Source organism: Hypomesus nipponensis, chromosome 23 (assembly GCF_054491055.1).
Source record: "Hypomesus nipponensis isolate SF chromosome 23, ASM5449105v1, whole genome shotgun sequence".
NCBI classification, from domain to species: domain Eukaryota; kingdom Metazoa; phylum Chordata; class Actinopteri; order Osmeriformes; family Osmeridae; genus Hypomesus; species Hypomesus nipponensis.
The window spans coordinates 16,400,344-16,427,310 of NC_140383.1; the positions used below are offsets into that span (position 1 = coordinate 16,400,344).

General features: G+C 42.9%; 1 protein-coding gene and 1 long non-coding RNA gene across 2 annotated transcripts in view; one reads left to right on the forward strand and one right to left on the reverse strand.

The window, feature by feature from the left end:
* Positions 1–26,967, forward strand: part of tmprss3a (transmembrane serine protease 3a) — a 120,408-nt gene that overhangs the window by 80,735 nt on the left and 12,706 nt on the right. The window contains exons 4-8 of the mRNA XM_084689321.1: positions 17,304–17,420; positions 17,556–17,679; positions 25,565–25,693; positions 25,946–25,992; positions 26,121–26,286. Coding sequence (XP_084545447.1) covers positions 17,304–17,420; positions 17,556–17,679; positions 25,565–25,693; positions 25,946–25,992; positions 26,121–26,286 — 583 coding nt within the window. The remainder of the gene's footprint in view (positions 1–17,303; positions 17,421–17,555; positions 17,680–25,564; positions 25,694–25,945; positions 25,993–26,120; positions 26,287–26,967) is intronic.
* LOC146234388 (uncharacterized) lies at positions 21,270–22,602 on the reverse strand. The gene is made up of 4 exons (XR_014741669.1): positions 22,486–22,602; positions 21,750–22,366; positions 21,554–21,656; positions 21,270–21,366 (listed from the first exon to the last, which is right to left on the reverse strand). It is a non-coding gene; the product is annotated as an uncharacterized LOC146234388 (long non-coding RNA).

The window sequence follows — 26,967 nt, forward strand, 5'->3', positions numbered from 1 at the left end:
AACATCTGACTTTTAAAACGTATACAGTTCTGGTATAGTCTCTTCTTTTTATAGTACCTGCTCCATCTCTCTCTTCAATGCTCCTCTTCTTGCTGCTTGGCCCAAAGATGAGCTTGGTTTGACACAACCTTTTCCTCCCTATCCTGTTTTCCCTTTAGTGAAGAATATAAACACAGTCAAATCCTAAACTGATAGAAATGAAAACAATTTGCCATTTCAACATCACATATTCAGATGTGTTAGAAATCTTAAAAAACCTTGAGGGTATGGAGCTTTTGAAATTTTGAGGTAAAAATGGGGCATTCTGAGGCTTTTTGAAGGACCATTATGGTGACTCATGAAGGGCAAGTTACCAAAACATTTTTTTTATTATTATTATTTTGAAAATTAACCGGATGTTTTATTTTGTATCTATATAACAGGTTCAACATCCGACATTGAGAAATCAACACTGAATAAACGTTTGATTTTCAATCAATGACATATCAATCGCAAAATGAATGTTGATTCAACCGGTGGAAATTGATTGACGACCAGTACTGACGGAGTCAACCAAACTTTGATTCGATGTTTCCTTATCTGAGTAGTACGCTGGGCTGCAATAAAAATATTTCCACATGAAAATGAATTTTCTTCTTACAGTCATCTGCCACTTAAACTTCTCTTAACCTACATGTTTAGTTTGATGCGCTCTTCTTCCAGTGACTGTAACTAACTGACTCACTAACGGTAGCGGTATGTCTATAGCTGTAACAACATCAGCGTCCGACTTGTGTGTGGTGGTTACCATAGCGACAGTGCGTTTTGTTGATGACGCGCAGCACGTATGTCCAACCTCTCGAGCTACTCTTGGCTCTTCAAGTATAAAATCATGTTACGGTTTGTAGGACACCAAGATCATCGTCCTGCAGTCAGTTTCACGTGTACTTTATTTTGAGTTTATATACCACAATTTAAGCAAAAAAAACTGAAATAAGAAAAAAAGTACAGAGGACACAACCTCGGTGTCTTCAATGGTAGTTACGGCCATGTCCTCTCCTATGTCATTTACATTACGTTTATTCATTTAGCAGACGCTTTTATCCAAAGCGACTTCCAAGAGAGAGCTTTACAAAAGAGCATAGGTCACTGATCATAACAACGAGATAGTCCCGAACATTGCAAGTAGCCAAAAACATGAAGCATACATTGTGAAAAAGCTAAACAAGTGCCAAAAGCGAAGACCCATAAGAACATGCAGTTATACAAGTTACAAATTAAAACAACATGAACCACAAAAGTGCAGGACTGTACCTGTAGAAGAACAATCAACAGTAAAATATTTCACAGCGAGTACAAGACTTAACTTTGTTATATCTAACCTAAAAGAGCAACGAGTCACTTAATAAGAGTCATTGTGATCCTGGAGGAAACTAACTGACAAGTCCAGCCAAGCATTCTTAAGTGCCGTTGTACTCCCGGAACAAGTGCGTCTTGAGCCTTTTCTTGAAGGTGGGGAGACAGTCAGTGTCCCTGATGGAGGGGGGGAGCTGGTTCCACCATTAGGGGGCCAGACAGGAGAAGAGCTTGTGTTGGGACCGGGCAGTCTTGAGCGGTGGGACCACCAGGTGGTTGTCTGAAGAAGACTGTAGGTGACGGGTGGGGGTGTAAGGTTGCAGGAGAGACTTGATGTAGACGGGTGCAGTCCCGTTCACTGCTCGGAAGGTCAGTACCAGGGTCTTGAATCTGATACGGGCGTTGATGGGTAGCCAGTGGAGAAAGATGAGGAGCGGGGTAACATGGGAGCGTCTGGGTAGATTGTAGACCAGGCGGGCCGCTGCATTCTGAATCAGTTGTGAATTAGTTATCATCACATAATGGTGTTCAAATGATTTGGCAGTAAAGGAGAGTGGTGTGGATGTGTATTTAATATGTGGGGAAAGAAGCAAACCTGTCCCACCACCCCGCCCGGTTGAGCGGGGTGAGTGAGTGAAGGGGTGGTTGACGGAGAGAGCAGCTGGAGTTGCAGTGTTCCACGTCGGGATCCACGTCTCTGTCAGCGCAAGGGCATGAAGAGAAGCATGGGATGCAAACGCCGGGATGAAGTCTGCCTTGTTCACAGCAGACTGGCAGTTCCAGAGCCCTAAAGAAAGAGAGAGGGCAGGTGGAGAAGATCTGGATAGGTAGTGAAGGTTAGAAGTTGACCGTATATACTTTGTGACATATCTACGTCTACGGGTAGTGTAATGAACAGGAATGCTAAAGAAACACATGCTAGCTAAGAATAAGTTCTAGGTAGAATATGATCTAATTATGAATATAAATAGGTTGATACTTATCAGAAGAGGTGATCCGGCCCCATCGGTCTTCCTCGGTGGACTCCCGCAGGTAGACTCGTTTGTCTTTGTTCGACTGAGTCTTTGTGCGACGAGGCTGGCAGACAAGGCTGCCTCTAGAGTGCCAGCCGCCTTAAATATGCAAGGCGCAGCTGACAATGACCCTAATTATGTAAACAAAGGTCAGGGTCTCACGCGGCGGCAAGTACCCTGAACAGATCTCTAGCTAGCTACTTAACTTAACGGCCTGGATAGCTGCTGTCTAACAGTCCTGCCCAGACACAAGAATTAGCAACAACACAAAAACTATAAGTTAAAGTCACTTACTTGGTCAGGAGACAGTCACGACGTACATTCAGTAAGACACTATTCGCTATGTCCTAGCTTATATGATGAAAAGAACAAGTTGGTAAAGCCCATTCTCTTCAGTTTTTCATGCTCCTTATCATTTAACCTTTAGAGGAGTGAGTTCTAAATACCGACGCTGCCACCAGAGTGAGTTATTTTTTCAAAACGAAAGCTAGCTAGCTTTAGTTAGCATCCGTTACCTAGCAACCTAGCATAATACTCTTAGCAATGCTACTACCTGCTAGTGTTACTTGTTAGCCTCCTAATTGTAAATTTTACCAAGCCATACTATAGCGTTTGTCATATAGTTTTTGTCGATTGGAAAATAGTCGGTTGGAATGTTCAGAATCACATGTGACGGTACTCTGTGGGGCCCGCTTTCGAACGATCACATATACGTGACGCTACTAATTAACGGGTTAAGTGGGTTTCTTGTAAATATACCACGTGCACACTCTTTCTTCATTTTAGATTGTTTGATTGGATTTAACAGCCCGTTAACATTGTAAGAAATTATTTTAACCTTGTCACTAGCCATAGATTATGTCTATATATCTTTATATCTTTAACTTAACCATTAGTGATCAGTTTTGCAAAACTTTCCTCTTTATGTACAAATGGTTAATATGTGTTCTGTTTATAGTTTATAGGCATTCTACTACACCCAACGGTTTTTCACTTTAATTGGATGGTCCTAAAACACGTCTACAAACATTTAGTGGGGAATGCCTATTAATAGTTTGTAAATAATCAAGAGAAACACATTATCTTTAGTTGAAAATCAAAACATAATCAACACTTGAAATGAACCTGCTAGTCGACAGAAAGTTAGTTGAATGCATGGTACTTGTCTGTTGAAACTGTGTTGAATGTCAACTGATGCATTGTTGACATGATACTGAGTAGCTGCTTACTGCTTATAGTGTGCCAACAGATGGACTATCAACATGCAACACACAATCTACAGATAGTTAGTTGAATATTGGTTAATGACCTGTTGAAAACAAGCTTTGAAAGTCACTTTCAGTCAAATCTGTAGAATCAACACTTGAAATGCACCTGATAGTCCACCGTTAGTTGAATGCATAACTACATATCTGTTGAAACAGTTTTGTCGAAAGTAAACAGATACATTGTTGGCATGCTACTGAGTACTTACTGATAACCTATAGTGTGTCAACCGACGGACCATCCGTATTTTCCGACCATCAACGGAAATAAAGTGTTACCAAATTTACTTTTTAGTGTGTGCTTTCTTTAGTTGTATTCCTGGAGAAGCACAATATGTTCCTCCTCTGACCAAGTCGTTTTTTTGCCATTTTGTAAAAAATGTTTGTGGGTCTAGCTATAAGCTTTTGTAAGGTGATGCACTAGCGATACAACTGAACAAACGCGGTCTCCGTGGAAACTGAAAAATGTTACTGCTGTGAAATCACATTCGATGTAGTAAATCCCTAAACATTTTTCCTTACATTTACTTTTATGCATTTAGGAGACGCTTTTATCCAAAGCGACTTCCAAAAGAGAGCTTACAAAAGTGCATAGGTCACTGATCATAACAACGAGATAGCCCCAATACCGTTAATACCCAATACCCCAAATACCGTTGTACTCCCGGAACAAGTGCGTCTTAAGCCTTTTCTTGGGCTTTTCACGGAATCCCTTCATTGAAGGGATTCCGTGCAACACCCTTAAGTAAATCCCTTAGCTAAGGAAAAATGTACCCCTAAGTGTTAATAGTTAGAAATAGAAAATAGAAAAAACTTACTTAAAAGGTATTTTGTGCAACCGGCCCCTGGTTTATAAACCTGGTAGAGACTGGGAGGAGCTGTGGAGTTAGAGACATTATATTTCCCAGATGTTAGTGGGAAAGCCTCAACTTACTGGTCAATAAGAAATAATAAGCGTGGCGGGTAACATTTGTGCTTATGTGGATGACAAATGTTTCATGCATGTCAACAGCTAATCCTGAACACATTTAGATATTTTACTTCACTTTGTTTTGATTCACCCAGTAGGTCCAATGTTTTTTTTTTTGTCTTTTTAAATTAAACTTGACTTAATCTCGCAAAATAAGGTTTAGATTATTGTCTGAGAATAAGATCAGCAAAAAACAACATGAATTGAACCTACAAATATAGCTGCAAGCAGCAATGAGGTTTCCAAGCCGGTAAAGCAGGTAAAATAAACAAAAAACATTTAGACATCCTCAGGGTCCTGAGTAAATGCAGCTTTGAATCTATCAAAGACTGCTGAGATACGACCCAACTTCCTGTTTGACGGCTTTGCCGCAGATTTTGATTGGCAGTACCGATCAAACCGTTTTGAAAATCTAAAATAATTTTGATAGTTTGTGTGAGGATTAGGGATGAGATAAGATTTTAACAATTCCGATTCCTTATCAATTTCTGCTTATCAATTTGATTCCTTATTGATTCTCTTATTGATTCTTATTGGGCAAGGGGGGGGGGGGGAGAGCACAAACGGGTTTATTGTTGGAATACTGTTTCCGCATTCCAAGTATTGTTCTTTGAATCTTTATTCAACTTCTTCTATTTCTTCTGTGACACCCTTCAGCGCCTTCAAATCTTCAGCTATTAAAACCGTTCAACTATCAAAAAATTCAACAGTTTCAGGCTATGACTGCTATGACTTATCTTTTTACCTCTTATTTTTCAATTAATATAAATCAATATTCATAATTTTGTTACATGGTTTTCCTATTTAGTTTTTTTTCAAATCCTCTCAATCCTCTTAAACTTCTTCAACTTTCAAATCCTTCTTCTTCCTCAATATTTTTGCTACAGCTACTATTTAAACTTTAAAATGTTGACAAAACCCTAAACTATTAATTTTTTTATTCAGCTTTTTGATATCTATTCAACTTTTTTCAATATCACTGATTAAGTTCCATGAGTTTTTCAAATCGTTTCTGAGATTTACATGGGTGTGTATGTGGAGAGCCTGGAGTGCTGACTGAAACGCTTAGAGCTTCGAAATCTGTTTTAAAAAGTATTTCTAGTTTGCCAGCATTGCAAAAATTTTCACTCTTCATGCTTTATTTTTGGATCAATAGATAGCTAATTTTGTGTTGGTTGTAGCAGTGGCGAAAATCTGCTATCAACTTGGGGGGACAAATATATTACATTTTCTCAAGTGCAATTTCTGAGGGGGACAGCAAAATGATTGCTGTAATACAGCCTACATTGTAATATGTAACATGTATATTGAGGAACCATAACTAATACTCCTGGATAATTTCTAGTTAGTAACTAAAGGGTTGTCTCAACTTGTTCAAATGTAGTTATAGTAGTGTTTCTTATCAGTCAAGTATGAATGCAGGTGTACAGTATTTACAACCAGTAATACCAAGAAAGGCCAGTATGTACTGTACACTGTATGGGTTTAGTTTATGTCATTACAATGGGCATGATGCAGTCTCATCTAAAATACTCTCAATTGAACCATCATAAAGTCGGGGAAAATCGCAATTTCTCTTGAAGTGTCAACACTTTGTTGGCAAGAGTCTGCGGTTCTATAAATTGTGGGTGTGGATTCTGTGCCACCACTGAGGTGACTGGACAGTACTGTGCCACTGTTTCCTGCTGGCAAAAATGTTGACCCCCGTCCTGCCATGGCTGTGACAGTCATCTGAAGTCTCTCCCTGGCTCTTTCCCTTTCACCACCCTCACTGACTCACAGTCTGTCTCCTAGAATCCATCCTTCTAACTACCAGTACCCAATACTACACAATTAATCATAACAACAAAACCATTGCCTCAAACTAATGTTGGTTCAGTCACCAGTTTAAGTATAGAGTGGGGGTATCCATGGCATTGTCCAATTATGTCCCTATTTTACAAGCCTAAAGAAGAGAACCCATCATGTTGCCAAACAAAAGACTCAACAAACTTACCCGAGGCCCCCTATCTCTGCCTGTCTGTTCCAGCCTACCTGCAGTTCTATTGTCTGTTTGTCATCGGGTGCCTCCTCTGCCTAATGGCATCATTATGAAACATTCAATTAGCACATTTCACATCATTTTTATGAACATTTTATCAACTAGTCCTTGAGATTAGGCCACTAGGGTTCGTTCTTTGCGTTCTGGTGTCCTGAAACGCTCTGATGTCCGTCTTTATTTTTTCTGCAATTTTTCTACCATGCGGGCCGCACACACAATGTTTAGGTTATTTACAGTAGGAGATGGGCTTCTATCATTTATTACCATTCTTCTGTAATAGGCTTCGATCTACCAGGTAGGTAGACAGTTTAGAAAAGTGAAACGGATTGCATTGACAAGGATTGACAGCTGTGTGAGTTCACCCTTTACACAACGCAAACTGCAACCTTTTGTCATATTAATATAATTCATGTTTTGGTTTTATATTGGCTGGCTTCCCAGAATAGCTGAATTTGCGAGGTAGCGAGCCCCAATTCCGTTTGTGTGGTATTTGCCATCATCTTTGCTATTGCCAGTTTACTCCAGATCGGCACACAGGTGCTTCAAAGTCCCTAGAGACGATTTAGCTACGATTTAACGAGACCATTTAAGATAATTATGACAATGGTAGAAAATAGTATAGTTCTGTTCAGTATCGATAACCATGGCAAATGGATTTCGAAGAACTACAATATCCGTGCTGATCTTGGATAAAATTGACAATAGCAAAGTTTCCATCGTTTGATTATGCCAAATGGAATAGGTGCAAGCTAATGTTTGCTCCATCGGGTTGTTCTATGCAAATGAAGCTAGTTTAGTGTGTGTGAACCCTGCCAACCGGGTGAAATCGCTGTGGTGCGATTAACTGGATTAATTTCACGTTAGCTAGGCCTACCTGCATTTCAGATAGTAGACACTCAAGTCACCTTGTCAGATAAGGAACACAACTACTGCATTGCTAGCTTCTCTCTGACTAATTCAAATGGTTACCCATTATTAAACTGAGTATATCGATTTTTATTCCATTATTAAACTCAGCATTTTAATTGTTTAACTTAACATGACAACGCAAATTTAATTGTTTAATTGTTTAACACAACAACGCGAACGTTTGCTGATAACACAAGCCCTCCGATAATTAACGTTAAGTGATCAATAATGGAAGACTAATGCCGGATCTAAAATTTATGCTACAAATGACGGGATAGAAGATAACTTGATCGACTATACACTATAAAGGAAAATTGCTTCACACAGTGACAAGTGGTTGTGATCACTTTTGAGGAGTTAAGCTCTACCTTTTATAGTAAGAGATGAAGCGCAAACGTTAGCTGCGCTGCTGCATGCATTGAACACATGACATTCCAGTAACTTCATTCCATGCTGTATGTTCAAATACTTCTTCATATTTGCTGTATTTCCTGCCTTCGACGAAATATACTTTTTACACGCGTTACAAGTTGTTGTTGTCATTTTGTCGTGTGAAATACAAACAAACTTTAGAATGCTTCTGCCTAGTTGCCATGTTTGCTGCAATCTAAATAAACTAGTGATGTATCGTTTGTGAACGAATCATCGTTCATTTTGAACGATTCGTTCATTTTGAACGAATCCTTATAAGGACTCGGGAGTAACGAGTCCTCTCAACGAGTGATTCGTTCATTTCCCTATTCGGTCTTTCTACGAGTCTTTGGATCATTTTTCACGTGACCTGCATAGGGGTCCGTGTATTTTGCGGCCAATGGATTTTCGTTTTAAAATTTGAAAACCAAAATCGGGAAACGAGCTGTTCCCCGATTACCATTTAGAAATAGGAAAACAAAAATGGAAAACAAAAAAACGACCCCTTATCTGATTTGATGTGCTTAAACATGGAAATCGGGAAGTAATAAAGTGTGTGGAAATCTTCCATCTAAATTTTGCATAGATTTTTGTGTTGTGACCCGGAAGTTGCTCCCACGAGCTTGACAGTCACATTTTCAGGATGTCAGCAGAGGGCGCATAAGGAGAGCAGATGAACGCTAAAATTGCTTGCAGAGCAATAGAACCTCAATTCAAAATTTGATTACATCAGACTGAAGCATGTTTCCAGAGTCTCATCAGCCACCTCACAAAATAAAGAAGGTTCTACCAAAGCCTGTTTAAGGATTTATATATTATATTAGACATATTATATTAGACATTCTGTGGTTCTACACCAAATTTGAATATTTTTCTAAGAAAATCAGCGACCATATATATTTTATAAATTATTTTAAAGTGAGTTTCTTTGACTTTTGGGGAAATGGGCCATTTACTGAATTTGAAATATTTTTATTTTATTTTATGGACAATGCAACCATATTCGGAACCTGTACACACAATCCTCTGTTTTAAAAAAAGATTTAGATTTCAAAGCATCACTAATATATGCATTATTACATTTACTGTCAAATAAAGTACAATCATTGATGGATTTTCGTTTTAAAATTAGAAAACCGAAAAATAATGGCCGCAAAATACACGGACCCATAGGCTCTGTAGCTGGAGGAAACAAACGATTCGTTCATTTCCCGACTCGGTCTTTCTACGAGTCTTTTGATCCTTTTTTCACGTGACCCGCATTGTATTTTTTAGTAGAGTAAATAGTTTCCTTATTCCCTTTCGCGTGGCCAATGTTTTAGTAATGATATTCGCTCAAGTCATCATACTGACTGGTTTTGTTATTTTCACTTTACATTTACCCCCTCCGTGAGTCACCACCTTACCGCGGTGGAGGGGTTTGCGTGTCCTAGTGATCCTGGAAGCTATGTTGTCGGGGGCTTTATGCCCCTGGTAGGGTCTCCCAAGGCAAACAGGTTCCAGGTGAAAGACCAGACAAAGCGTGGCTCAAAAAACCAACCATGAAGAAACACAACAATGGTTCCCAGTTGCCCCTGCCCGGAAGCGGGTCACCGGGGCCCCCCTGGAGCCAGGCCCGGGGGTGGGGCTCGATGGCGAGCGCCTGGTGGCCGGGCCTTTTCCCATGGGGCCCGGTCGGGCACAGCCCGAAGAGACAACGTGGGACCCTCTTCCAGTGGGCTCACCATCCGCAGGAGGGGTCATGGGGGTCGGGTGCAGTGTGAGACGGGCGGCGGCCGAAGGCGGGGGCCTTGGCGGTCTGATCCTCGGCTGCAGAAGCTAGCTTTAGGGACGTGGAACGTCACCTCGCTGGCGGGAAAGGAGCCTGAGCTGGTGCGCGAGGTAGAGAGTTTCCGGCTAGATATAGTCGGCCTCGCCTCGACGCACAGCACGGGCTCCGGAACCAGTCTCCTTGAGAGGGGCTGGACTCTCTTCCACTCTGGAGTTGCCCTTGGTGAGAGGCGTCGAGCTGGGGTGGGAATACTTGTTTCCCCTCGGTTCGGTGCCTGTACATTGGGGTTCACCCCGGTGGATGAGAGGGTAGCCTCCCTCCGCCTTCGGGTGGGGGGACGGGTCCTCACTGTCGTTTGTGCTTATGCACCAAACGGCAGCTCAGAGTACCCACCCTTTTTGGAGTCTCTGGAGGGGGTGCTGGAAAGCGCTCCTCCCGGGGATTCCCTCGTCCTCCTGGGGGACTTCAATGCTCATGTGGGCAATGACAGTGAGACCTGGAGGGGCGTGATTGGGAGGAACGGCCCCCCCGATCTGAACCCGAGTGGTGTTCTGTTGTTGGACTTCTGTGCTAAACACGGCTTGTCCATAACGAACACCATGTTCAAGCATAAGGGTGTCCATATGTGCACCTGGCACCAGGACACCCGAGGTCTCAGTTCGATGATCGACTTTGTAGTCGTGTCGTCGGACTTGAGGCCGCATGTCTTGGACACTCGGGTGAGGAGAGGGGCGGAGCTGTCAACTGATCACCACCTGGTGGTGAGTTGGCTCCGATGGTGGGGGAGGACGCCGGTCAGGCCTGGCAGGCCCAAACGTAATGTGAGGGTCTGCTGGGAACGGCTGGCGGAACCCTCTGTCAGAAGGAGCTTCAACTCCCACCTCCGGGAGAGCTTCGATCATGTCTCGGGGGGGGCCGGGGACATTGAGTCCGAATGGGCCATGTTCCGGGCCTCTATTGTTGAAGCGGCTGACCGGAGCTGCGGCCGCAAGGCGGTCGGTGCATGTCGCGGCGGTAACCCTCGGACCCGGTGGTGGACTCCGGAGGTGAGGGATGCCGTCAAGCTGAAGAAGGAGGCCTATCGGGCTTTATTGGCTGGTAGGACTCCTGAGGCAGCTGATGTGTACCGGCAGGCCAAGCGGAACGCGGCTCTGGCGGTCGCGGAGGCAAAAACCCGGGCATGGGAGGAGTTCGGCGAGGCCATGGAGAATGACTTCCGAACGGCTTCAAAAAGGTTCTGGACCACCATCCGGCGACTCAGGAGGGGGAAGCAGTGCTCTGTCAACACTGTATACGGTGGGGACGGTGCGCTGCTGACTTCGACGGGGGACGTCCTGGATCGGTGGAAGGAATACTTTGAAGACCTCCTTAAATCCACCAACACGTTTTCCGACGTGGAGGCAGAGTCTGGGGACATCGGGGGGGGCCCTCCTATCTCTGGGGCCGAGGTCGCCGAGGTGGTTGAAAAGCTCCGCGGTGGCAGGGCCCCTGGGGTGGACGAGGTCCGCCCGGAGTTCCTTAAGGCTCTGGATGTTGTAGGGCTGTCTTGGTTGACACGACTCTGCAACATCGCGTGGACATCGGGGACAGTGCCTCTGGACTGGCAGACCGGGGTGGTGGTTCCCCTCTTTAAAAAGGGGGACCGGAGGGTGTGCTCCAACTTTAGGGGGATCACACTCCTCAGCCTCCCTGGGAAAGTCTATTCGGGGGTCCTGGAGAGGAGGGTCCGCCGGATTGTCGAACCTCGGATTCAGGAGGAGCAATGTGGTTTTCGTCCTGGCCGTGGAACAGTGGACCAGCTCTATACCCTCCGCGGAGTCCTGGAGGGTACATGGGAGTTCGCCCAACCAGTCTACACATGTTTTGTGGATTTGGAAAAGGCGTTCGACCGTGTCCCTCGGGGGCTCATGTGGGGGGTGCTCCGAGAGTACGGGGTACCGGATTCCCTGATCGGGGCTGTCCGGTCCCTGTACGACCGGTGCCAGAGTTTGGTCCGCATTGCCGGTAGTAAGTCGAACTTGTTTCCGGTGAGGGTTGGACTCCGCCAGGGCTGCCCTATGTCACCGATTCTGTTCATTACCTATATTGACAGGATTTCTAGGCGCAGCCAGGGTGTTGAGGGGGTCCGGTTTGGTGACCTCAAGATCGGGTCGCTGCTTTTTGCAGATGATGTGGTCCTGTTGGCTTCATCGGGCCGTGACCTTCAGCTCTCACTGGAGCGGTTCGCAACCGAATGTGAAGCGGCTGGGATGCGAATCAGCACCTCCAAATCTGAGGCCATGGTTATCGACCGGAAAAGGGTGGAGTGCCATCTCCGGGTCGGGGAGGAGATCCTGAACCAAGTGGAGGAGTTCAAGTATCTCGGGGTCTTGTTCACGAGTGAGGGAAGAATGGAGCGCGAGGTCGACAGGCGGATCGGTGCGGCGTCCGCAGTGATGCGGGCTCTGCATCGGTCCGTCGTGGTGAAGAAGGAGCTGAGTCGAAAGGCGAAGCTCTCTATTTACCAGTCGATCTACGTTCCTACCCTCACCTATGGTCACGAACTATGGGTAGTGACCGAAAGAACGAGATCGCGAATACAAGCGGCCGAAATGAGCTTTCTCCGCAGGGTGTCCGGGCTCTCCCTTAGAGATAGGGTGAGAAGCTCGGTCATCCGGGAGGGGCTCAGAGTAGAACCGCTGCTCCTCCGCGTCGAGAGGAGCCAGCTGAGGTGGCTCGGGCATCTGATTAGGATGCCTCCTGGACGCCTCCCTGGTGAGGTGTTCCGGGCACGTCCCACTGGGAAGAGGCCCCGGGGAAGACCCAGGACACGCTGGAGGGACTATGTCACTCGGCTGGCCTGGGAACGCCTCGGGGTCCCCCAGGAAGAGGTGGTGGAAGTGGCCGGGGAGAGGGAAGCCTGGGCCTCCCTGCTTAGGTCGTTGCCCCCGCGACCCGATCCCCGGACAAGCGGAAGATGACGTGACGAGACTTTACATTTACACTTACAGTTTAGTGCAGTGTAATTGCTTGATGTGATAATTAAATGCTTGTGGTGATAATACATGACCAAATCATACAAACTCATGATACATTATTTTAAGCAGGAATTTCTTTTGAAATAGTATCTGCTGGTGCACATGTCATGCACTAACCTACATAAGAATATCATACGTGTTTGCAGTGGAAATTACTGTATTCAGTTACTGTGTAAAAACATTAGCCGTTTTTCAACTGGCAAGCGGATGTCAGATTTATCCCAAGTTTAAACAGCTGTAATTCTGTCCTATTTTGACATGTCATGGTGATTGTAGTCTGAAGATAATCTGTGCCAAATTTGGTGAATATTAGATACATTTTGAATAGGAAGAGGGGAAAAAACGTTTTATAAAACGTAAAATGGCAGCCGCATCAATTCATCTGGTATCACAAGTTAACATGTGTCAGACACGGGATAGCCCCCTAGCAGTTAGATGACACAACCTTTTGTGGTCCTCTTTGGAACAGGGTCCCGAACACCTTTACCAGGTTTGATGACAATTCGGCAAATATTTCCTGAGATATGATCTCACTTCCTGTTTTGGCAGCTTCATCGCCGACTTTGAGAAAAAAACATGTGAAAACGTTTGTGAGGCTTGATCTGAACATAATTGGTGCAAATTTTTGCTTATTGCAGCGCCACCTAGAGGTGAAATGGCATGACCTATTTGACCTCTTTAGAACAGGGTCTGATGAAGAAAATTATGTCACCCTGCTGAAATGAAGGAGATGGGTTACACTTATGGAACTATCTAATTGAAAAGTGAATGTCTCAGTTATTCCTTATATTATACTCTAAGTTGTATTATGGGAAATTTGATGCTAAGCTGTGACTGAGTAAAAACAATAGAAGTGTGAGACATTAAGGAGGATGGGGAAGTACCACTCAAAGCAATGCAGAGGCCTAGCCGTAAATTAGAACGTACATTTATGGCCGGGCTTAAGGAACTCTTGCAAACCAAGTCTAAAGCTCTCGAACCCAGGTCAGGCCTTGGTCTGTGTCTGGGGGTTTTCTATGTTTATAAAACACGAGCATCCCATACCAACTAGAAGAAAGTCTAAGATGTGTGTGCACCCAACACGAGCCTGGACATGGTCAGATTTATGTAAGGACAGGGATGCCAACGTGACACAGCTTCTGTAATCAGAAACCCTAGTGCAGGAGCCAATTGGGTGAAAAAGCGTAGAAATGGTCATCAACAGAAAGGTACCAATAATGTGAGGGTGCATAATGTATCTGTGACCAACTGTATTGTACCAATAGCAAACACAAATAATAGGCAGAAAATACAGTTTATAAGTGGATGTCCAAGAGAACTTGCCAGTCTGCTCTTGGGAGCTTAATCACTTGGATACCTTTTTTTACCCTGTGTTGGAATAAAACTTTTGCATAAATACTCTGAGTTTCAGTGCATCTGTTTGGACTTGGATTTTTGACTGGTTTGGACTTAATAAAAAAAATAATTTCCAACGTTTAGACGAATTAAGATTTTCTTGACTTCGAGACTCTGATTTATTTTCACTATACACGGGAACTTACAAAATTATTTACGACAGGTCCCTAGTCCTTATACAAAGTTTGGTGTCAATGCAGTAAAGAGGTGCTGAGATATGACCTCACTTCTTTTATGGTGGCTTGGTTGACAACTTTGATTGGCTGTTCCAGTCAAAAGGTTTAGAAAATCAAAAAAAATGTGATGTATTTTGTGAGGCTTGGTCTGAAGGGGATCTGTGCCAAATTTGGTTAAGATTGGACAGGACAAACCTTATAAGAGGGGTATCAAAAAAACTGCAGTCATTCAATCAAAATGAAGGACCAACAATACTTTGTGTCTGTAGCTAATTACAGATCAGGGCTGCGTTTCCCAAAAGCATTGTAAGCCTAAGTTGATTGTAGAATCCATCGTACGACGAATCTTAGTTTTAAGTGCCATTTCCAAAGACCTTGTAGCTAAAGTGTCTTTTGAAAATGTGTAGCTCTTGCAAGCGCATAGATTAGCCTACTCCTAGGAGCATGTTTGGGAAACGCATGTAAGAAATATTGATGGTTTCATTTTTTGCTTGATTGTTGCTACGATCCATCGTTATCGGGAAACGCAGCCCAGAGCTGATGAGGATTACATGTGGTGTTCCCCAAGGATCAATACTGGGGCCTCTTCTGTTCAACATCTACATGCTTCCACTGGCTCAGATTATGAAAAACAACAAAGTGTGTTATCATAATTATGCAGATGATTCACAAATCTACATAACTTTATCACCAGGGGCCGGTATTTCAAAATGATCCCACAGGATTAATCGTCCTGGATTGGATTAAATCCTGATCAGATCCTAAAAAACGGTATTTCAAAGCAAATCTGATCCTGAAGATTCAGATTCAGATTCGGGAATCCAATCCTGCTTTTGATCCGGATAAAAGACTGCTGTTGAGTATTTCAAAACTTTAGTGGGAAATCTAGATCAGTTTGATCCTAAAAATCAGGATTACCCTGATCCCACCTCAGAGGTGGATTTGAGGGAGATTACATGTAACGGTTTGAACAGCCTGAGTGTAACTTCTCCCAAAAGTTCTTTGTTTGATACAGATATAGCTCAGTTTCACTGCTGTTTGATCAATATTTATTTTCTTTGCACATTCCTTTCTTTTTCAGCAAACACTGTGAAAATGAATGCCTTATTTAATTTAACAGTTTTTTTGTTAAATTACACCCACTGATAAAGGCCTCCACTGAAAATCAGTCAAATGTATTTATTAACATGCATTCAGTACACACTTAATTTTCATAGCCAAAGCTCAAAAGGTTATGCCATTTGGAGCAGGTCTGTGTTAACTGGCTGTCTTCTCTTTCCACAAACATCTGTAAAGAAAAACAAATATTAAGGTTTTAGGGCTGTCCCTTTTGTTGACAACTGTTTCCTAAAAAGATATGTACAACACATTTTAAAATCTACAAACAATGCCTTGTGAGTAAATGCATTAAAATGTGAACTGTGGACCGCGACCTACCGACGCTAGCCTATTTACTAACTTGTTAGCTCCTTAACACTGAAGTCAATGGAGCAGGGTTAGCTCGCATTAGCGTGAACTCGGCTTTAATTGACTTCGCCAAGCTCTTCTTTCAAATTTGCGATAATTTACGTAATTTGTTAACTCAATATAATGATTGCCTTTCATCTAGTCTTAGGACGCATTAACACTGACCAAGATTATACTTACATTTGGAGACAATTACTTATGCCAACTTCTCCTTTTTTTGTAAAATGTTCGCTCCATTTCCTGTTTCCTATCTGTGATCCAGGGGGCGTGACGGATTTGGACATCCCAATCTGCCGGTATCAGGATCACTCTGATCCAATCCGGCAAAGTTTTGAAATACCGTGATGGATCAGGTTGATCCGTGGTTGACGACAGGGGGATTTGGTTATCCGGATCATTCTGATCTGGATTACAAGTTTTGAAATACTGGCCCCTGGGGACTATAATCCAATACAAGGGCTAGGTAAAAAGATTGATGAAATCAACAACTGGATGTGCCTGAATTGTCTTCAATTAAATAAAGATAAAACAGAAGTAATTGTTTTTGGTCCCAAGGACGAATGATTGAAAGTCAACGCTCAGCTTCAATCGTGGATGTTAAAAACCACAAACCAAGCCAGGAATCTAGGTGTATTTATGGATTCAGACCTCAACCTGATCAGCCATATCAAGACAAAGAAAATTACAAAATTAGCCTACTATCATCTGAAGAATGTATCAAGGGTTAGAGGACTTTTGTCTCAACAGGATTTGGAGAAACTTGTCCATGCATTTATCTTCAGTAGACTCAACTACTGTAACGGTGTGTTCACAGGTCTTTGTAAAGAGTCAATCAGAAAGCTGCAGCTGATTCAGAACGCTGCAGCTCGAGTCCTCACTAAGACCAAGAAAGTGGATAAAATCACTCCAGTTCTGAGGTCTTTGCATTGGCTTCCTGTCCAACAAAGAATCAACTTTAAAATCTTGCTGCTGGTTTATAAAGCACTGAAAGCTACCTTATGAACCATCTCGACCACTCAGGTCATCTGGGACTGGTCTACTTTGTGTTCCAAGAGTCAGAACTAAACATGGAGAAGCAGCATTTAGTCTTTCTGCTCCACATATCTGGAACAAGATCCGTGAAAGTGGCATGTCTGCTGAGACCCTCAGCTCCTCTAAATCCAGATTGAAGACTTTACTGTTTGCTGTTGCCTTTAATTGAAGCAGATTCAATGATATACATTTCTGCATCCCACTCCTGCATTTTATTTCTTAAACTGCACTGCAACTTTTCTTTCTTTCTTTTTCATTGTTTTATTGAATGTTCTTAAATGTTTAAATCTTGTTTTCTTTTGCATTATGTGTTGATGCTTTTAATGGTTTTATGTGAAGCACTTTTAATTGCCTTGTTGTTCAAATGTGCTTTACATATAATCTTGCCTTGCCTATCAGTGGAGTGCACGCAATATTGTGTTGTCATGTTGTCACAAAATCCATAGACTATGTTGTTTCTCCTTTATGTGGTTTATCTGCATCCCCATAATGTCCCCCCAGTGGGTCTGAGCTGTGAGGGGAAGTTCCGCTGTGGAACATCATCCCGCTGCATCAGCAGCACGGCTCAGTGTGATGGAATTGTGGACTGTGAGGAAGGCGAGGACGAGCTCAGCTGTGGTGCGCGCACACACACACACAGTAAACTTACCAAAAGCTAACAATATTCTCCCTCACTATTTTTATAATTTTACCTTTCAAAGGCATGTTGTTCATTAAGACTGTGGCCTCTCTCTCTGTTGCCTATTTATACAGTGAGGTTGAGTGGGAAGAGTTCTGTGCTGCAGGTACGTAGTGAAGGGGAGTGGAAGACAGTGTGCTCTGATGAATGGAACTCTGCCCTTGGCGTTTCCGCCTGCAAACAACTGGGCTATGCCAGGTAGGACAAGGATGCATGGAACTATAGTAGACGTCCTATGGAAATTCAATTCCGTCAAACTTCACATTTACATTTAGTAGACATTCAGGGACATTCCCCAAAGGCAAGTACGGTGAAGTGCCTTGCCCAAGGACACAACGTCATTTGGCACAGCCGGAAATCGAACCAGCAACCTTCTGATTACTAGCCCGATTCCCTAACCGCTCAGCCACCTGACTTTACCATGTTGTACTGCATACTGTACCACGTTGGGTGGATATATCTCAACTGGTCAAAATTGTCTCCTCACCTTGCTTATAATAAGTACTTATTTTGACCCGGCCACCTTCACTGTGTTGACAAATGAAACAGAGGACGGGTCTCACTTTTGACAATTGAGCCGTAGCCACAGTATAACTGGCCTCTCTTCAGGCATGAAAACGGGTCAGGGGTGAAAAAGGTGAGAAGAATATTGCTCCCCCATAAGAACATTTTTAACATTCCATATTTTAAAGCATCAATCTGATGCATTTTGAGCTACTTTTTTTTGCCAACCTGGGGAAACCAGGAGAAACGTAACTTAAGCCATGAGTCAAAAATTATTATGGCCTCCTTACTAAGTATTATGCAAGCCATTTCATGCCAGCCTGTCACTGGGTCTAACATTTACAGTATATGAGGCACAATGTGGTAAGGACATCACAAATGGCTTGATGCATAACCCCCACAAGAGATGGTGGACATGCTGTAACTTAACTTCTCTACTCTTCCATCATGATTGACAGCCAATACAAGTACCAGCGTACTTTGAAGTCAAAATGCGTATCCGTTACACAAACTGCGTACAGGCAGCAGCGGCCGGCTCATAGAGGGCGCCGCCCACCACTGCTCTTTCACATTCTGACCTGAAACTTAATTGAATAAGACAAAAAAAAAAAAAAAACATGTCTAATGAGTAAAGTCAATATTATATAGCTAATAGAATATTGAATCTGCAATAAAATGTGGAAGAAAAAAATCTACGTTGTTTAAAGTTAGCTGATAGGCTACGTATTTCCGGCTGGGCGCAAGTTACAAGGAGCCCCATTGACTGTCGTTATAAGTTGTACATGTGTAGTTCGCTCCTCTCAATGCAAGAGATAGTACCTCACCAGGGCGCAGAACACCTGCGCCCCAAACTAGAGGGCTTGTCAAATACATTATGATAGGGCCCGTTGTGTCTGTCACATCCAATCACATCACTCAACACATTTAAGAAGTTGTTTATTTACGTTGTCATGGTGTTCTCTCAGAACTGAACTTGTAGCTACCATAGCTCTAACGTTATAAAGCTAGCTAGCTAACGTCATGATTGAAACTTGCAATTCAGTCAAGTCGCTTAAAAATACGCCCTCACCCTACGTCACACGACTGTCAAGCTGGCTCAACTGCGCATGTCGGTTGCAAAAGACGAACTTCTCCGGGTATAAAACACTTGGAGTGTCGATCAGGTCAACATATCTGTTTACTGGATTACAGGGCTTGACATTAACTTTTTGAGGCACTTGTCCTTTGGAGAAGTATATATACGTTTCACTCGTCAATGTACAAAAGTCACTTGACCCCGATACCTTTAAATAGCCTGACCAAGTGATCGGGCAAAACTAGCCTGGCTAATGGAGGTCGCTTTCTCATGCAAATGATGAATGAAACAGGCTTCGTTAAAGAAATCGGAGATGCTGGCTATCTTCAGCAGGCTCCTATCCACAATAGGCAGTCCTCCCTGACGTTTCTGTTGTAGAATGGAATGAAGTACAACATTGTGTACACTGCCAGTGAGCGACTAGTCTGACTGAGGATGACGTCAAAAACAGTGTAACGGGGACGCAGTCTCACTCAGATTGCCAGTTTAAACAAATCACAAAAATAATCGCACCAGCTGGTTAAAAGCAGAATACCAGTATCTCTTGAAAGCTGCCCTGCTCGACTTTGTAGATGTAGAATTGACTGTAAAACTGTAAAATTATGAACTGTGACATGACGTGAAGACATGGCTGCCGCTCGACTATGCGGTCTGTACCGGGCAATATTCTCACTCAAATTTCAAGACTTTCGTGACCCAAATCAAATTTTTGATGTGACAGATCAATGGGGAATCGCTTTCTCTCTTAAAGGCTGTCCTCCTCAACTTTTTTGGTCTTTTTAAATCTAACTATTTGCATGATCCGTGTGGTCCTTTTGCCGTTTTAAATGCTATCTTTTCCCAGTTTTCTGCAGCCACATTGCACGCGCATCCCGAATGTTTACAAAGAGAAAATTGGTCTATTAATTCAGCAACAGTTACAAATTAGTAAATACATTTAGGAATGCACCAAAACACTGCTTTCTGGTGTTGAGATAGCATTGGGGGGGGGGGGGGGCATGCCCCCGGACCCCCCTAGCAAGGCTAGGATTTCGGAGCACAATATAGCCCCCCCTGGAAATAAATGCACCAGCCGCCCCTGCGTGGCAGGTCTGTTTATTGATAGAACGGCATGGACGGACTGGGAGTAAAAATAGGCCCTGGACTTTGATCCAGACCGGCCCACCAGAACCGGTCCCGTGGACGCCACCACAGCGAGCGCCCTGCTAATGCATGCCAATTCTGTGCCTGATGTGATGCTAGTTAGGGAGTTCCATGCTTAATGCATTGCGCGCGAGCAAATTTGTTTGGCTGATTTGAACGAAAAATAGTCAAAAACAATCGGTCCAATTGGTAAAACGTCGTCTAGTGAAGGTAATTACGTTTACGTTTCTTAGCCTGGTTTTCCATCTTAATATTGTCTCAAATTAGCTTTCGATCTGTCAGTGTCACTGGTGTGTGTAAGAGGCACTAAGGGCTGCATACGTTCATTTGGAATTTTCCACCGGAGCTTTAGCTAGCTGGCTAACGTTGCGTTCCCAGCTAACACATTTACGTTGCCCTTACGTTGCCGCAACGTCACGCGATGACCAAACATACGTTGCCGCAACGTCGACCGTGCATCTGTGGGGCGCCAGTAGGTTGCTGCAACGTAATCTTGTGACGTTGCCAGTCCGTAACCGCGACGTTGTGGCAACGTTATTTTCCGACGTTGCCAGTCCGTAACCGCAACCTCCTAGCAACGTCATTTTCCGACGTTGCCAGTCGGTAACCGCGACCTCTTAGCAACGTCATTTTCCGACGTTGCCAGTCGGTAACCGCGACCTCCTAGCAACGTCATTTTCCGACGTTGCCAGTCTGTAACCGCGACCTCCTAGCAACGTTGTTTTGTGACGTTGCCAGTCGGTAACCGCGACCTCCTAGCAACGTCATTTTCCGACGTTGCCAGTCGGTAACCGCGACCTCCTAGCAACGTCATTTTCCGACGTTGCCAGTCTGTAACCGCGACCTCCTAGCAACGTAATTTTGTGACGTTGCCAGTCCGTAACTGCAACGTCAATTAAGAAACCTATATTTCTCAATTCTACTGCTTATATTGGGCTGGTTCATATGCAGACCTCATATGCCCAAAATGCTACTTGTTCTTGTATAATAGGCTACATGGTAGCCAACTTTAGGAGGACTATGTTTGTGTGATGTGTAGCCTAACTCAAGCATAAACAAGGCAGCATTTCCATGTAACATTCAGTCATTTTATTTCAAACAAAGTGCCAAACAGTGAATTAAAATCTTCTGCCAGTCTCCACTACAGGTCCTGTCTGTTGGCCCTGACAATGAGGACAAAATAAGTTAGTGTCCTATCAACATAATTGCACGTGCAAAAGGGGCTGTACAAGTCATAAAAAAATCACATCTAGAATAATATACTTCATCAAAAAAAGATTATGGGATTCTAGTTTGTCACATAGCCATGTGAAAGGTTGGATATGGAAGCTGCAATCATGATTCATTCACCTGGCTTGTTTTGAATGGGCTGCCGGGGCGTGTTTGAGTGTGTCCGCTATGAGGAGCTCCACAGCCTTCTCTCCTAGTCCCGTCTCCCACTTCATCACAGCATCTGCAATTAGAAGTCATGAACTTATTGTTAGCACCAATTTGAACGTTGAACGCTGCGCGTAAGCCATAGTTCACGGCATCTCAAAACACCTACCACTCTTTCGGAACTCCAGCACCTTAAGGCGCTCCTCAAGGTCTTGGAGTTCAGCCTGTGTTTGGGCCACCTGTAGGTCCATCACTGGCACCTCTTCAGCGTGTCTGCCCTGTCGTCACCTGAATAGGAGAGCCTCTCGCTGGTTCTCCTCCAATGTCTCCATCTTCTGGAACATAAATCAAATGTATTTGTATAGCCCTTTTTACACGCAAGCATGTCACAGAGGGCTTCACATACGCCCATAGAACTGCCCCTCAACCAACCTAAACCCTCAAGGATGAGGGTTAAACTAATGTGTCTGTCAGTAAAGACAAGTAAAACAAGTTTACAAGAGTTAACATGATTGGCATACACTGTGGTTCTTCTAGATTAGTTGTAACATTGATGTAAATAACACGTTACCTTGAATGGTTGTATACAAAGCATTAGTAAGACAACATTTGTTGTTTTGACAAATATGTATCCCCCTGCCACGATCAGAACAACTTAAGTATGCCTTACAATGAGTTGGCAATGCTATTGAGAAGCTTTGAGTGTCTTATATTTGCACTTGCTTGGCTGCCAGCTTATTTCCTGGACCCCATATGGGTTCTCCTCTACCAGACCAGAGTTGACACCTAGGGGTCTGGTGATGCAAAAGTTTTAAGTGATGCTTTTGCTTCAAAACATAGCCTTTAGGGTTGCCATGGTTCATACAATTATTGTCACTGTTAAAAACGGTCATTCATTACTTTACCATAATTTCCCAGGGACACAGTGCTAGGCCGTGTGACGGTGGTAGGATACTCTGTACAGAAATGAAAGTGGAATGTAGTTTAAGTACATAGTATTAGCATTTTGAAATGGATATAAAAAGGAGTAGCATCGCACGTGTGATTGTTCGAAAGCAGGGCCCCACAGTAGCGTTGCACATGTGTGATTCTTTGATTACAACTAGTGCTGTCAGTTTAACGCGTTATTAACGGCGTTAACGCAAACCCAAATTAACGGCGTCAATTATTTTATCGTGCGATTAACGCTCTTTTTGGCCTAGCAAACTTTGTAGGTTTTTTCACATGCTGTTGCAACAACTACCGACGTTAGAAAAACTACAACACCACACCGGATCTAGCTAGACCGGAAACAAAACAACAGGCACGCCAAACACTCGTTTGGCTTGCGAGCTGGCTAAAGAGTAGTAGCAGAGCCCGTTTACGGATATTAGACATTCTCTGGTAGTAGGCTAACGTTACGTTTTGAGTGGATGACGAGCGCGAGATGCCGAAATGGATGCCAATAAGATTCTGAATGGAAAGTTTGCTTTTAAAAAGTTGCCAAATGGTTCTATTGACAAGACCAGTGATCTGTGTGTTTTGTCGTTGTAAACTGAGCTATCATCGCAGCACGTCCAGTCTGAAATACCACTTGATGGCCAAGCACACAGCTGATGCGAATTCTCTGCCCCCTCGTCAAAGCCAGGCGATTGCAATGTTGTTTTCAATAAAAAAAATATTTGCACAAAGCAATCCGAACCACTTTTCTATGTTGATAAGAGCATTAAAATTTAAAAAAAGATTGGGACAAAAATAAATCAGGGACATTTAGAATAGATAAAAATGTGCGATTAATTGTGATTAATCGCGAGTTAACTATGACATTAATGCGATTAATCGCGATTAAATATTTTAATCATTTGACAGCACTAATTACAACCGATTATTTTCCGATAGACAAACTATGTGACAAACGCTATAGTATGGCTTCAAAATGTACAATTAGTAGGCTAACAAGTAACACTAGCAGGTAGGAGCATTGCTACGAGTATTATGCTAGGTTGATAGGTAACAGAAGCTAATTAAAGCTACCTAGCTGCCGTTTTGGAATAAACTCACTCGTGGAAGCGTCGGAAATATTTAGAACTCACGCATCTTAAGGTTAAAACGAATAAACTTATCCAAAAACAGATGTAATTTACAAATTGGAAGAATTAGTGACATTATACTTTTATAGACGCCATTCATGACCGACTGATCAAAACGCGATCAGCCACGCGCTAGCTCCACGTGTCTTTGAAAATCCAGGGTTGAATAAACTATTTTCGGACAAGGTTTTTTCTAACAGTTCTGACCGTTTATTTTCACTGATTCTTTTGTGGGTGATTTGTGAGACGCTAAACTTTGATGTATGTATTTTCAGTATCTAAACATAACTTTCTGGAGGGTTTAGCCTTACCTCTACAGTACATTATACTAGCTTTACTACTAGCTAGTAGCTAGCAAAATCCTAACGTAAACAATGTGAATCTGAAACAGATAACCAGGCTAAATAGCCTAAATTTCAAACCTATACGTAATAGCATGCTCCATCCAATTTCAGAAAATATGTTTATATATTTAAATCTATTTCTGTAAAGAAACTCACCTTTGAAGTAGCTAATTTCCAGTTGAAATCCATGCGTTCAGTTGGAATCCCTGCAAACTCTTTTCTGAAATCCCAGTTTCAGAGATGCGTTGAAATGGGCATGCGCAAAGTTGTTGCTTAGGGGCAGACTGAGCAAACCTAGGTTTGCTAAGGAAGAATTGTAATATTCTGTGATGACTTGTCTTTGGAAATTAAACTTAAGAATCGCTTGCCTTTTGGTCACATTTAACAATTTTGTATTACAAAATTATTGCAGCTCAAATTTGCATTGTGTGTCATACAGCTTTGGTGTGCTGGACAAAGAATGTTTGCTTAATCATGTTACACATCACACATTGATTGCTTTTGTACATGTAAAGAATGAAAGACTTATATTTTAATATAGGCCTAAGGCTAAGAATATAAGAATTATATTCCAAATTCAGTCTTTTATTTATTAAATGCAGATATTAGAAAATTGATGACCATGCTGGGGCTGAGCTGCACATGAATTACATACATTGTCTACATTTATAAGTGCTGGGTGCAACATTTAATATTGTGTGATTGAAATTCATGTAGACTATTGCTACATTACAAAAGTGTTAGAACTGAGAGCAGTCCAGTGTGATCTCTCCATGGATAAACCACTGCACTCGAGATCCGTTGTCCTGCGACCAAGTGCGACTTCGGCAAATTAACCCATGGTACCAAAATGAATGTATCCAGCCGACCAAGGGACAACGTCACGGCAACGTTGTCCACGGGACCAAAATTAACGTAACCAGCCGACCAAGGTACAACGTCGCGGCAACGTTGCCCACGGACCTAAAAATAACGTAACCTGCCGACCAAGGTACAACGTTGCGGCAACGTTGCCCACGGACCTAAAAATGACGTTACCAGCCGACCAAGGTAGAACGTCGCGGCAACGTTGCCAACAGGTCTAAAAATAACGTAACCAGCCGACCAAGGTACGACGTCGCGGCAACGTTGTCCATGGGACTAACTGGCAACATTCCCTTTATAACGTTGCTACGACGTTGCCAGAAGGTAACGTCGCGGGTTACCAACTGAGCACCTACTGGCAACGTTGCCGCAACGTCATGTTTTAGCTGGGTTCTCTCCTGCTGTGTTCAATGACTCAATTCATCAAGCTGTAACGCTAGCTAACGTTAGCTAAGTCTATGTAAACAGAGCTCCTGGGTAACTTAACTTAGATATACCAGAAAATATAAAAATGATTGAAACCATCATTCACCAAATTCAGTCAGGTAAATCACAGAGGCCAGGAGTTCTTTCATCTTCTGATGGTGGTCTGCACTGGTGATGCAAGGCCCTTCGCGTAAAAACAGTCACCTATTTTCGTTTCAAAACTGAGAATTTCGCCGAAAGGTGAGGGGTTTTCATGTCTGTCTCTTGATCTGGTCCCACAGATACGTGGAGTCCAGCTCCCTTCCCTGTTCCTCCATAGAGCAGGACCTCCAGAACAATCTGATCTCCATCAACATAAACCATTCTGGATTGCAGCAGGCCATTAAGATTCATAATGCCAGCCACCTCAGGTACATTAGCCTGATGTCAAAGTATTTGTAAAATTGTCATGATTTTACTTGAAATTATGAGATGTGGTTTGACAGGGCAAGTAAATACAACTGTCCCCATAACTTCCACTAGCATTTAAAAAATGCTAATAAACAACCTGAATTATTTCAGAATCTGTAAGGGGGATTTGAAAATATTTGGGATAAAGCAGCAGACCCAGTTCATGTGAGGGTGATCTTTTGTTGTCTTCCCTCTCCTAACTCTCTCTCCAGTAAGACCCAATGCAGCTCAGGCAGGGTGACCACAATAAAATGTCTAGGTGAAGTAAACTATAATTGATTAATGCATTTCTGTATTTGTGCATAAAATGCATAAATAATTAAAATATTCCAGTGAATGTCAATGTATCATCTAATGATAAACTGTACTTTGTGTGTCTGTGTACAGACTGTGGCACCAGGCCTCGCTTCAGCAGACGTATTGTAGGGGGTAACATGTCTGCATCAGGTCAGTTCCCCTGGCAGGTGAGCCTGCACTTCCAGAATGAACACTTGTGTGGAGGTTCAATCATAACTTCACGTTGGATCCTAACTGCTGCTCACTGTGTGTACGGGTGAGTCAAGAAGAAAAAAAACATAGTACACACACGTACATGCAATCACATGCACACAGCACACATGCGTACATACAATGACCTACAAGCACAAACATATGCATACAAATACACCAAAAAAGATACAACAAACTTTTTTGTGCCATGTCTAGTCACCTAATTAGCCATGTCTTTTATGTTGAAATTCTAAACTGTGATTCCAAGCAGTGTGTTTGTCGTTCCTGATCTGATTAGTTTCTCCTGTGTCTGGTTGTCTCTATCTTAGTTTCAGTTTGCTTATTAGTTGAGTTGTTAGGTTTGTTAGTTTTAGCTGTCTTGTCCATAATTTGGTTATTTAAGTCCCTCCCTGCATCTCACATCTCATACTTCTTTTAGTACATACTGCACCTGCACATAGTACGCACTGTTGCAACAGTATACATACAGTTGGGAAATACTACTTCATTATAACATTGCGTTATGTGACGTATCGTCTGCTACACTGAGGATTGTGGGTCATAATAGCCCCCAAAAAATAATGCTGGCTTGCGTACTACAAAAAGCGATTGGATTTCGTTAAGACATAGTATGTCAAATGCAGTATGCCAAAATTACCACTATGTATTGGGACATTCTAAATCTTCTTCTGGGATACTTTCTAGTATCGTAGTATGGGTATAGGGATGCACCGACTGCAGAATT